Source organism: Peromyscus leucopus, chromosome 22, assembly GCF_004664715.2.
Source record: "Peromyscus leucopus breed LL Stock chromosome 22, UCI_PerLeu_2.1, whole genome shotgun sequence".
Classification (NCBI taxonomy): domain Eukaryota; kingdom Metazoa; phylum Chordata; class Mammalia; order Rodentia; family Cricetidae; genus Peromyscus; species Peromyscus leucopus.
This window is the reverse complement of record NC_051081.1, coordinates 4,806,728-4,820,593: the sequence shown is the minus strand read 5'-3', so window position 1 is coordinate 4,820,593 and position 13,866 is coordinate 4,806,728. Positions and strand designations below refer to the sequence as shown.

At 39.1% G+C, this 13,866-nt stretch overlaps 1 protein-coding gene and 2 pseudogenes across 1 annotated transcript; all 3 read right to left on the bottom strand.

Annotated features, from left to right (window-relative positions):
• Nucleotides 1-779: 779 nt before the first annotated feature.
• LOC114688260 lies at nucleotides 780-1,398 on the bottom strand (annotated as a pseudogene).
• A 3,214-nt stretch (nucleotides 1,399-4,612) lies between these two features.
• LOC114688258 lies at nucleotides 4,613-7,882 on the bottom strand (annotated as a pseudogene).
• Nucleotides 7,883-8,226: 344 nt separating this feature from the next.
• Nucleotides 8,227-9,999, bottom strand: LOC114688261 (zinc finger protein 431-like). Its single transcript, XM_028862882.2, has 3 exons — nucleotides 9,493-9,999; nucleotides 9,230-9,290; nucleotides 8,227-8,691 (listed from the first exon to the last, which is right to left on the bottom strand). The coding sequence occupies exons 1-3, from the start codon at nucleotides 9,611-9,613 to the stop codon at nucleotides 8,478-8,480; spliced, it is 396 nt and encodes a 131-aa protein (XP_028718715.1). The 5' UTR covers nucleotides 9,614-9,999; the 3' UTR covers nucleotides 8,227-8,477.
• Nucleotides 10,000-13,866: the final 3,867 nt, after the last annotated feature.

The window sequence follows — 13,866 nt, the reverse complement described above, 5'->3', positions numbered from 1 at the left end:
TTTTAACTATAGACAATTTAGTATAACAATAGCATAGAGGGGTAAGAAATTTGAAAGTTTTATACCTTTATAACTTGTACACTTAAGCTTTCATATCTTCAGACCTATACACACTGTGGTGATTTGAATAAAAATGGCCCCCATAGGCTCACAGCGAGTGGCACTATTAGGAAGTGTGGCTGTGTTGCAGGAATGTGTCACCGAGGGCGGGCTCTGAGGTCTCAGATGCTTAAGCCTGGCCAGTGTGTCACCATGTCTTCCTGCTGCCTGTTCATCTGGATTTAGAACTCTCAGCTGATTCTCCAGCACCATGTCTGCCTGCATGCTTCCATCCATGATGATAATGGACTAAACCTCTGAACTGCAGGCCAGCTCCAATGAAATGTTTCCTTTGTAAGAGTTCCCATGGTCATGGTGTTTCTTCACAGTAATTAAAAACCCTAACTAGGACAGAAAATGGTACCAGGGACTGGGATGTGGCTGTGATATGCTGGACCATGGTTTTGTTTGGAGGATGTGGACATTGGGACATTGGTTAGAAAAGCTGTTGGATGCTTTAAGTGTTGCTTCTTGGGCCATTCTAGTGGGAGCTTGGAAGACAATGGTGCTGAGGGTGATTTGGACTATGGGTGAATTGCTCAAGAGGTTCAGAGAAAAACATTAATATGTGGTCTAGAGAGCATTCTAGAGATTAGCTTGAAAAGAGACCCTTTTTATTTTTTGCTTGTTTTATTTTAATGACTGATCCACCTGTGGCCACAGGTGGCCCACTATGTACAGACACGAGGGAGGCTTTATTTCTTGGTCTCTTCCTCCTTTGGACAGCATCTTGATGATCTCCTCCTTCTTGGCCTGGAGACGCTCCTCCCGGCGCTTTCGGGCTTCCTTGGTCTTAGACCTGCGAGCCTCAGCCTGGTCAGCCAGGAGCTTCTTGCGGGCCTTGTCTGCCTTCAGCTTGTGGATGTGTTCCATGAGAATCCGCTTGTTTTTGAAGACATTCCCCTTGACCTTCAGATACAGGCTGTGATTCATATGGCGGTCAGTCTTCTTGGATTCACGGTATCTCCTTAGAAGTCGGCGCAGGATCCGCATCCTTCTCATCCAGGTCACCTTCTCAGGCATCCGAGCGTTGGCAGTACCCTTCCGCTTCCCTATGCCCATATGCCTGCCCTTCGGTCGAGCCAAGGTGTTTTTCCGGCATCCAGCCCGGGAATGGACGGTCACAGGCTTCCGGATGATCAGCCCATCCTTGATCAGCTTCCGGATCTGCTGACGGGAGTTGGCATTGGCGATTTCATTGGTCTCATTGGGGTCCAACCAGACCTTCTTACCACAGCAAAGGACGCTAGAGGCAAGCCTCTTCTGCAGCCTGAGCATACTCATGGCTGCGGACACAGCGGCAAAAGGCCCCCATTTTATTTTTTAATAATTGTTGTTTTAATGTTCTATGTGCTCTTTCAATTATATCCTGGCCTTGAGGATTATAAGGAATGCCGGTAATATGATTAACATTTCATTCCTTACAGAAGTTCTAAAATTTCTGTACTATATGGTGGTCCACTGTTAGATTTTTATAGAAGTAGGCACTCCTGCGACAGCAAAAGTTTGTATAAGAGAAGAGCAAAATGCATTAGTATTCTCTGAGGATTGAGAAACTGCCCAAAGAATCTTAGAAATAGTTAATACTGTATGCAGGTATGAGGCAAAAGAGGAAAGTGGATGACATCCATATGCCTTAATTCATTAGTATTTTTAACTCTGGGAATAACTGAATTCAACTATATGGCCACGACAGTGTAAGAGAGCACAAATAGGACATTCCTGCACAATTTGCCTCACTTGTTTAAGCAGTTTGTGGCACCATACATGAGATCAATTAGTACTAGTGTGTAGGTGCTGATGCCCCTGTTCTGGAGAAGTAAACATCAGGCAGGTTAATACATAAACTTACTTACTTCTCTCTGCAACAAAAACAGGGAGGTTGAAGTGTACATGAGCATGATTAATAAACAAGGGATGTGTAGAGATTTAAAGCTGATGTAGTTCCTGTAGTGATGGGAGCATAACAGGATGTGAAGACAAAACTAAAGCAGTTTCTATTGCTGGAAACAATCCAACCACATAAGCAAATCTGAGACGGTAATTAAGGGTTAATGAATTAACCATAACTGATGAATCAAAACATCAGTTTCACCTGTTGAGATCAGGAAAGAGAAGTATTAATAAATTGATGAGTATTAGGACCATGAATCCCTCCTGTATCATTAGATAAGCCATCAATAAAATAAATTTCTGCCTGTGGAATGGGAGAAAGTGGACAATTTTTGTAGTCACAAATTCAGTTCTTAGAAGAAAATCTAATTGCTGGCCAGATGGATAATGATTTCCTACCCTTCATGGTAATCTACAAATAAAATTTGAAAATCCATAGAATTGTATAACACTCTCAAACACTGATTGTTAGAGGTAATATAACACAGCAAAAGAGTAAGGAGAGCACTTAGTATTTTCTGACCATTATGGTGTAAATATTTTCATTCCAGAGGTTTATTTTTTGGTGTTTATAATAACTATAAGGAGACAAGTTAGTGAGGAAAATAAATAAGTTCAAAGGCAGTGTCTTAGGGTTTCTATTGCTGCAATGAAACACCATGACCAAAGAGCAAGCTGGGGAGGAAAGGGTTTATTAAGCTTCTCCTTCAGCATTGCTGTTCATCATTGAAGGAAGTCAGGACATGTCCTCAAAACAGGAGCTGATGCAGAGGCCATGGAGGGGTGCTGCTTACTGGCTTGCTCAGCCCACCTTCTCATAGAACCCAGGACCACTAGCCTAGGGATGGCACCACCCACCATGGGCTGGGTCCTCCCCCATTGATCACTAAATGAAAGAATGCTTTACAGCTGGATCTTGAGACATTTCCTTGACCGAGGCTCCTTCCTCTCTGATGACTCTAGTTTGTGTCAGGTTGACAGGAAACCAGCCAATATAGGCAGCGAAGAATCCTCATGACACAAAAATACCTCTTCTACTCTGGATTCAAATAGCTGTCATTGTTTTCTTGCCTCAGGAGATAATATGTGAGGACTGTGCAAGGAAACCTTCTAGAGTATTTTTTTTTTCTTCCTCGAGATAGGGTTTCTCTGTGTAGCTTTTGGAGTCTATCCTGGAACTCGCTCTGTAGACCAGTCTGGCCTGGAACTCACAGAGATCCAGCTGCCTCTGGCTCCGAAGTGCTGGGGTTAAAGGCATGTGCCACCGCCATTGGCCCTTCTAGAGCTTTAAATAGTATTGTTAGTGCATAATTGGACATTCCTAAAGCAGGATGTATCCAATTAAATACCCCCTAATAATTTATAAAAGTTAACTTTATTTTTTAAGTTGTCTTGTCTATGAACTATTTTTTTGTGGTTTAAAAGTTGTTCTAGCAACCAGTTTCCCAAACTTTGCACACTTTGTACCTTTTTAGTGTAATAATGAGCCCATTTTAAAATAGCATGTCCGAGCCATGTCTTATATGAATTGTAGCTCTTCCTCTTTGGAAGTGAGTAACAGGTTATTATCCATATTGAATGATAGGAGCCTGAAAGGTTTTTTTTTTTTCTAGTTCATGTTCCTTTTCAATATTATTTTGGACTCTGTCCCATATTTCATCTAAATATTCTAAGGTTCCTTCTTCTGGAAGCGAGAGACTTTAACCATAAGCAACTTGCAGACAGTTGAACAGTTGTGATACTGCTGCTTGTGCAATGGTTCACAAGGGCTGGAGAGATGACTCAGTGGTTAGGAGCACTGACTGCTCTTGCAGAGAACCTGGGTTTAATTCCCAACACCCACATGGCAGCTCACAACTGTCTACAAGTAACTCCAGTTCCAAGGGACCAAACACCATGACAAAACACCAATTACATTAAATAATTTACAAACTTGAGAAAATAAAAGCCTTCCCTGGTTTCTCCCCTATTGTCACCTCCTTATGTGAGGGTGCCCACTCTCTTCTTTTGTAGCTGACCTAGTCTCTGCTCAGGTGCAACTTGTCACCATTCTAGAGGGGGATCTGGAAGAATAGAGCTGATAAATGAGGCAGACAAAAGTCACACATCATAGACAACTTTATTCATGGCCCAACACTTTATACTCTGAGGGTTAACAAGGTCATATTAATAAGGTTTTCATGACTTCAAGCTGTATACAATGACAAGGACAAGCCAGACATGTTTTTTCCATACAGGCATATAAAGAATAGTTTAAACATTTAATTGAATAACAACAGCAAGCAATAATGAGTAATCTGATGTAGCCCCACTCTTATCTGCTGCACCTGGGAGGAGCATAAAAGTTTTTCTAAGAACTATTTTGTGTTTCGAGGAAAGTATGGACACAAGACTCTTGTATTTTTGGGAGTGTTCTCCCAAGCATTCAGAAATCTCCTTACATGATTCCATTCCAGGACCATGTTCTGACAATATACCTAAATTAAATTATTTTTATTTAAATTTTTAAAAATAATACATAAGAAAGGCTTTTTTATAATATGTAGTCTCTTTCTCTCTCAAACACACATGTATTTAAACCATATATATATATTATATATATATAATATATATGACTCCATATTTTTAAAAGGGCTTTCAAATTTTTATTTTTATAATTGAAAAATTTATTATATAAAAATATATAAAATGTTTGTCTTTACACCATTTGCATATCTGGCATGCAAGGAAGCCAGACAAATGCATCAGATCTCCTAGAGCTGGAATACAAGTAGTTCTGTGCCATCTGATGTGGGTGCCAGGAACTAACCATGGGTATCTTACAGCAGAAGTACTGAGAAAACTGTCCACTGCTCAAATATGTCATTATAATTCAGAAGATGAAGACATTCCATGACTCCTTCTATCTTCTCTCACTTGGAGGTGATGAGAATCCCTGCTACATGGTCATTGAAGGACTCAATGAATTTCTTTCCCTCTGTGAATGGACTCTGCACATTGCTTCTAAATGCCATTCTTAACATAGTTCTCTTGATGTGAGTGAAGACAATGAAGGGTTTAGTTGAGTAGAGATGAAGTCAGATTAAGTCAGGAAAAATTCCATAATGTGATATATGCTACAGTTACTTAAATTTTCTTTCTTTTCTTTCTTTCTTTCTTTCTTTCTTTCTTTTTTTTTTTTTTGAGACAGGATCTCTCTACAAGGCAATAAGTATCCAGGATCTCACTGTGTGGACCATGATAGCCTCAAACTCAGCAAGATCCATTTGCCTCTCTCCAAAGTGCACCAGTACACCCAGCTGAGACGTTTATAAAATGACCTATCTTTGAATCAGAGACAAATAATGTAGGACTTAATCACAAGCTGTCTATTTTATTGAAGAGGGACATATCATGGAATACAATAATGTATTAATTTCAATTGGAAAATCATTTCCAATGTCCTCAATATTTTGGTTACTTTTTTTGCTTTGTTAATTTCATCTCTTTAAAAATTTTTACCAGTATGTAACACCAGTGCCATGTTGTGGATGTGACAGGCAGAGGATAATTTACAGGTGTGTATTCTCTACTTCTCCTGTGTCAGTACTAAAGATCAAACTGAGGTAGTCAAGTTTGGGAGCAAGTGCCTTAAGCAGGTGAGTGATCTCACTAATTACTTACTTTAGTTTCAAAGATATTCATGTGTGCAGGTGTGTGGTGTGCATATGCCACAGCTTAAGTGTAGTAATCAAAGAAAAACTGGTTTGTGTAGTGTATCCCTGAGACTGAACTCAGGTCATCAACCTTAGCAGCAATCACTTTTATACACTGAGACAATTCCCTGTCATTCATTTGTGTTCTAAGAAAGTGTTAGGAACAAGCATTTAGTCCTTAGAATAAGCTAACACAATTGAAAAGAAACTGGATGGCAGGATAAAAACTATTTTCATTTGCAAATAAGTGAAACTGATACTTCAAATAAGTTTTATTATTCAAATTATTCTGTGGTCCTCTATCCTTTGTTGACAATTTGTTTACAATTTGAAAAAAGATATTTGACTGATAGAATGCTTCTACTAATCTTACTTGAGCACCAGTGAGACAGCTTAGTGAGAACACTGTGATTGGTGTGCAAAGCTTTACTGAATTTACTAGATTCATGGTGTTTCTCTCCAGGAGTAATCCTGTCATGCCTTTGAAGAAGATTGTAACATAAAGAGGCATTATCACATTGACATTTGTAGGGTTTCTCTTTACTATTACTTCTTTGATGTGTGAAGATTACACTGACCTGCAAAGTTTTACTACATCAATTATTCATTGGGTTTTTCTCCAGTATAAGAGCACTTTTCTTTCTTTCTTTCTTTCTTTCTTTCTTTCTTTCTTTCTTTCTTTCTTTCTTTCTTTCTTTCTTTCTTTCTTTCTTTCTTTCTTTCTTTTTTGAAGGCTTCTGTGACCTGCAAAGGCAAGTCACATTCAATACATTCATAGTTTGTCTCCAGTATGATTTCTTTCATGCCTTTGAAGATAAATGATATGTGCAAAGGCTTTACCACATTGATTACATCCATAGGGTTTTACTCCTGTATGAGTACTTTCATGTATTTGAAGATTACGATGAGTTACAAAGGCTTTACCACATTGATTACATTCATAGGACTTCTCTCCAGTGTGAGTTCTTTTATGTATTTGAAGATTACTGCTACTTTCAAAGGCTTTACCACATTGACTGCATGCATAGGGTTTCTCTCCAGCATGGTTTTTGAAAACGACAGAATTGTGTAAAGTCTTTCCCATACTGATTACATTCAAATGGTTTATCTCCAGTATGACTTCTTTCATGCCTTTGAAGATATATAATATGTGCAAAGATTTTATCACATTGATTACATTCATACGGTTTTACTCTTGTATGAGTACTTTCATGTATTTCAAGATTACGGCGACTTACAAAGGCTTTACCACATTGGTTACATTCATAGGGTTTGTCCCCAGTATGACTTCTTTCATGTATTTGAAGATTACTGCGACATGTAAAGGCTTTACCACATTGATTACATTCATAGGGTTTTTCTCCAGTGTGAATTTTTTCATGACTTCGAAGACTAGTGGAATGTGCAAAGGCTTTACCACATTGATCACATACATAGGGCTTTTCTCTAGTATGAATTCTTCCATGTATTGAAGATTTCTGCAACTTACAAAGACTTTACCACACTGATTACATGCATAGGGCTTCTCTCCACTATGAATTCTTTGATGTGTTTGAAGATAACTGTGACTTCTAAAGGTTTTTTCCACATTGATTACATTCATATGGTTTCTCTCCAGTATGGATTTTGTAATGTTTTTGAAGACGACTGAAATGTGCAAAGGCTTTACCACACTGACTACATTCAAAGGGTGTGTCTCCTGTATGACTTCTTTTGTGTGTCTTAAGATTACTATGACTTGAAAAGGCTTTACCACATTGACTGCATTCATAGGGTTTCTCTCCAGTATGGTTTTTGTAATTATTTGAAGACGACTGATTTGTGCAAAGGCTTTATCACATTGATTACACCCATAGGGTTTCACTCCTGTATGAGTACTTTCATGCATTTGAAGTTTACAGCGAGTTACACAGGCTTTACCACATTGATTACAAACATAGTGTTTGTCTCCAGTATGGCTTCTTTCATGTGTCTTAAGATTACTGCGACATAAAAAGGCCTTACCAAGCCGGGCGGGGTGGCGCACGCCTTTAATCCCACACTCGGAGGCAGAGCCAGCGATCTCTGTGAGTTCGAGGCCAGCCTGGCTACCAATGAGTTCAGGAAAGGCGCAAAGCTACACAGAGAAACCCTGTCTCGAAAAAAAAAAAAAAAAAAAAAACAAAAAAAAAAAAAAAAAAAACGCCTTACCACATTGACTGCATTCATAGGGTTTCTCCCCAGCATGAGTTTTTTTCATGATTTCGAAGATTAGTTAAGTGTACAAAAGCTTTACTACACTGATTACATATACAGGGTTTCTCTCCAGTATGAATTCTTTCATGTATTTTAAGATAATGGTGACTTGAAAAGGCTTTACCACATTGATTACATACATAGGTTTTGTCGAAGTATGAATATTTTCAGGATACTGGAGACCAGTGATATGTGCAAAGTCTTTTGCACCTTGATTATATTTATAGGATTCTACTTCCACATGAGTTCTTTGGTGTAATTGTAAAGAGGAATCAGATCTAAAGTCTTTATCATGTTGATTATATTCATAGAGATCCTCTTCATTATGGATTCTTTTGTGTGTTTGAAGATACCTGTGATGGTTAAAGCCATTAGTAGATGATTCACATTTATCACTTCCTCTTCCCATGAGTTTTTTCACATTTCTGAACAGAATTGGAAGAACTCAGAGTTTTACCACACTGATTGCATGCATAACATTTTTCTATACTGTGAGTCACACTACATTTGCAAAGTGAACAAGCACAGACAGAAGAATTCCCACATTCCTTGTAATCATAAGGCTTTTTTTCCAGTGTGAGTTTGTTGATGTATTCCCAGTGTAGTTGGAAAACCAATTAATTGTAAACTTGTATCACATTCACCAAGTCTACTCATAGTGGGCACTCCAACATATCTTCTAACTGTTGTAGGCGAGAGAGAGGTACATTGCTTCTTCTCATATCCCTTATGTTCAAATGGTTTGTAGCCAGAAGGACAGATGAGATACCTATTAAAGGAAGAATAACAAAGAAAAGGTTTTCACATTGCATTCACACAATCTAACTTTTTGTTCCTCATAGAGATGTGGTATAGAGATTAAGGTTTCTCCACCATGACAACCTTCTTGACTCTCATAAATTGCCCCTCTCAATAAACTATGGTAAGTTTTTATAAGTATATGAGTAACACTAACTTTACTATGGACTATTTGCATATACAAGATCTTGGACAGATACTGATCCCCCTAATCAATGTATATGCCTATATAAATGGTATGAAAACAAAGGGATGAACAGTCCAAAATGGATCTCATGGGGCTATCATTAAAATAGTGTCACGTGTTAACTTATTTCATTGTCTTCTTTCTTAAAGAAATGCCTTGGATACATGGATCACCTACCTGACACTGAGGTACATTGTTTTGTGGGTATTTAATAATCATCATAAACCTGTGCTTATTTACAGTGTTGCCATTCCTTAAAGCTTCAGGGCACATTAAAATTTCTTCAGAGATACAGATGTATCAGCTTGTATATGAAAATTACCTTTCATGTCTTCTAGAACTTGGTCGATGTTCTTCGATATTCTGGTCTTCCCATTTGTAGCCTAAAACACAGTACCACAAAATGTATGATATATTATAGGAAATTATGCAAAATTTAAGTCACTATCTTTGTTGAACCTGAGAACCATCCCTGACATATTCACCACATTCTTCCTTTATCACAACAGAAATCCCCCGAGAGTATCAACGATCAAGAAATGCTTGTCCCCTTTGTAAAACATGACAAAAATCTAGCATTCCTACCTATAGCAGTGAGTTTCCTGCAGGTTTCCAGCATCATTTCTTCATAGAGACTCTTGTGGTAAGGATTCAGCAAAGCCCACTCTTCAGGTGTGAAGTTCACATGCACATCCTCATAGGTCATTGTATCCTAAAGTATCCCACATATGTATGTAATAGAAATGGTGAGAGTGACTAAACTATACAAATATACTTCATTGGGAATACATTTACATGATTCTGTGTGCTCCATACATTTATTCCATGTCACAGAATTTCAAATGCTGTCACCAAGTCATTGTAGAAGGAAACAGGAAAGAAGATCATGCCTCTCAATTGTGTGCCCACTGAATAGGTTATGGCATGGCAAGAGAAATGACTACTAACATAATAAAGAAAGACATATGAACAGAGCAATGCTACTGAGTATACATCAGCAAAATTGTATCAAAATTCCTAACGTCAAAAAAGAAATAAACAAGGGTGTGCATGATGGTACACACATTTAATTCCAAAACTCGGAAGGGCAGAGACAGGTGAATTGCTGCAATTTTTGAGGCCAGTCTGGTCTATGTAGAGATTTTTAAAGACAGATAAGAGCTACCTAGTGAGACTCTGTCTCTAACAAACAAACAAAAACAAAGGGAAAAAACCACTCAGGGGCTCAATCAAAATTCCTCCAAAGACTCAAACATTCATTCCACTTCCATACTGGTCTTCCAGAAAACTAGAGAGGGCCAGTTGAAACTATAATATGATATTTCTGTGAACAAATTTCAATAAGTTACTGACATATAAAAACGTTCTCAAAACATTAGCAAAGGAAATGCTGAATCAGAAAAAAATTAGAGTGTAAAGTTGGGTCAACAGCTGCTCTGCAGAAGATTTTAATCAATCCCTCACACTCATCTGGAGGCTTACAACCATCTGTAACTCCAGACCAAAAGAAGACAATATGTTCTTCTGACTTCAGTGGACTAGACGTTGAGGTATTTATTGCTTGTATATGTGGTATATAGCTATTGTACTTTTATATATAGTTTTTCTTATATTAGTTAAACTTTTTTCCTTTTTACTTTTTATTAAAATAGAAAAGGAGAAATATGGTGATATTTTATTTGTAATGAAATGTGATATTATTTGTATGTTAATAAATAAAGTTGCCTGGGAGTCAGAGCTAATAGCAAGCCGTAGCAGAAACTGAGCAGTGGTGGTGGTGAACACCTTTAATCCAGATCACATGACAGGCAGATCTCTGTGTGTTCAAGGATACAGCCAGCATGGAGACACACGCCTTTAATCTCAATACCAACCACAGAAGACCTGGAGGTCTGTGTAGACAGGCAGTGATGAGGAGGTCATGTGGTTGGGTTTACAACCAATGAGAAGGCAGAACAGAAAGTCAATAAAAAGACAGACACACAGGAAGTAGGTCTCTTTCTGAGGGAAAGGACAGCAGCGGCAGCGAAGGGTAAGAAAGGGTTTTTAGCTCTTAGCTATTACTCTGATCTCTTGGGCTTTCAACTCTGCATTTGGCTCTGTGTTTCTATTTTAATAAGACAGTTACATGGACAGCTCATGATTGGTTCACATTCATATATATAGGCAAGAGACTCAAGCATGTATATTTTTTTTAATTCAAAAGACTTGCCTAGTGGATGGTGGCGCACACCTTTAATCCCAGCACTCAAGAGGCAGAGGCAGGCGGATCTCTGAGTTTGAGACCTGCCTGGTCTATAGAGCTAATTCCAGGATAGCCAAAGCTCTGCTATAATGAGACCCTGTCTCAAAAAACCAAAACAACAACAACAACTCACACCAAAACAAAAAAAAAAATTTAAGAAAACTTAAAAACATACAGAAAGGTAGGGAGAATGTTAAGCACCTGTAATCCAATGTGTGCTGGCTAGTTTTAGGTCAACTTGACACAAGTTAGTTATCTGAGAGGAGGAACCACAGGTAAGGAAATGCCTCAATAAGATCCAGCTCTAGACAGGTCTGTAGGGCATTTTCTTAATTAGTGATTGGCAGAGAGGGCCCAGCCCACTGTGGGTGGTGCCATCCCTGGACTGATGGTCCTGGGTTCTATAAGAAAGGAGACTGAGCAAGTCATGGGGGCAAAGCTGGTAAGCAGCACCCCTCCACGGCCTCTGCATCAGTTCCTGTCTCCAGGTTCCTGCCCTGTGTGAGTTCCTGCCCTGGTTTCCTTTGATGTGCAGTGATGTGGAAGTATAAGCCAAACGAACCCTTTACTCCCCAACTTCTTTATTAGCTGTGGTGTTTTATCACAGCAATAGAAACCCTAAATAAGACAAGTTGGTACCAGTATCGTGGGGCATTGCTTACAGACCTGACCATGTTGTTTGGGGGGGACCGTGAAAGGACTTTGGAACTTTGGGTCAGAAAAGCCATTGAATGCTGAGAGCTCAGCGAACTGTTCTGTAGGAGCTTGGAAGATAAGAATATTGAGAGTAGTGCAGAAGATGGAGGCCTGGCTTCTGACATTTCAGAAGGAAGTAATGACTCTACCAGACCTTTTGTGTGAAGAATCTATGCTCTCTGGTCCACTGGAGCTGAAAAATCTACTGTGATTAACAAGAGACCAGAACCACTGAAATAAAACCTTTGCCTTATTGAGACAACTGATGCTGGTTAGCTGGAGCTGAGAAATTTGCAGTGATAGAAAAGACCAGCATCACTGAGGTGAAATCTTCTGGGCAGTGTTTCCTCAGAGTCAGTACACAGAAGCTGTGTTCCAGAGGTGGCTCTCTTCATTAGGGTTTTGCTGAGAGCCGCTGGTAGCAATGGCTTTACCAGAGGTCATGGGAATATACAGCAGGCGACAACCAGTGTTCACCAGGTTGACTCACTAGATAATTCTCTGATGGGGAGCCCCACTTGCAAAGCTGTGGGGTTACTGACTGTAAATGACTGGTTGCTTCTCTCTGTAATTTTTTCTCACCTGCCACTACATTCTTCCCTGAAAACAGCTATGAATATTTTCCCCACTGATTGTGTTTGGACACACATACAGCTGTGGATGGTCAGGAAGATGATTTCTGCGTAAGATGTATAATTTTGATGAATAGAAATAATACTAGGTTATTTTTCATAATTGAAATAGGCAAGTAACAGTATTCTCAGTCACAAAGGCAGCTAATTTTAGATTTTAGAGCAAATTCAAAACAGACTAGCTGCCCCTGCAGAGAATACACAAGGACAAGTTCCCATGTGTCTGTTAAACCAAAGTCTGGCTGACAACATTAAGACATAACCCCCTAAAGTAATTGACTTTCTGTATGTAGCCCTACCACTCAAGGTTCAGCCAACTAACTTAACAATTGTTTATTGTTAAGCCCTGAATTTCAATGTCACTTTCTGTTTGAGAGCCCTACCACTCAGATCTACGTGTTTACTTTATTCACCATGCCCAGTTGGCATGACATCTCTAGCCTGTGAAAAACTGTGTGACTTATCTTGTGTTATGACAATGGGTCAGACCTGAAAATGTTTAACAAATAAATGTCCAGAGTTTGATGCTGAAGGTGTGTGTGTGTGTGTGTGTGTGTGTGTGTGTGTGTATGTGTGTTGAAAGAGAGATGTATCTGTGTATACAGAGGGAGAAGTGTGCATGAGGGATGTAAGAAGAAGTATGAAACAAGAGATGTAGTTATATGAGAAAGAGATGTAAAGAGAGATAGAGGTGGAGAATGTAGAAGAAGCATGTGAAGAGATGTAGCTGTGACAGATATACATGGCTATGTGGAAAGAGATGTTACTGTGTGGAGAATATAGCTGTGTGGAGAGAGAGATAATTCCTATTTGCCTTAGTTATGTGGGTACAGAGAGATTTTTCAAGATCAACTAAAAGAGAAAGTTATCATCAGAAGGCGTGAGTGCTTTTTTTGCTACCCCTGAGATAAAAAAAAAGTCTAGCCCTCACCCTATTTGTGGATTTTTTTTTTTTTTGCATACTCTGGAGGTGGTCTTGGAGCAGGCTCTCCAAAAATTTTCTATTGCTATGAAGAGACATTATGACCATGGTAACTCTTATAAAGGAAAACATTTAATTGGGGTGGTTTCCTTACAGTTCAGAGGTTCAGTCCATTATCCTCATGGTAGGACATGGTGGCTTGCAGGCAGACATGGTGCTAGGAGAAATAGCTGAGAGTCCTATATCTTGCAGGCAACAGGAAGTGGCCTGTGCATCAGACTGAGTGAGGCCTGAGAATATATGAGACCTCAAAGCCTGCCATCAGAGTGACATATTTCCTTCAACAAGACCATACCTATTCCAACAAAGCCACACCTCCCAATAGTCCTATATCCTTAGGGGGTTATTTTCTTTCCAAACAACACAGTGGCCAACGTTGTACCTTGCACTGGCAGGTGAACTTA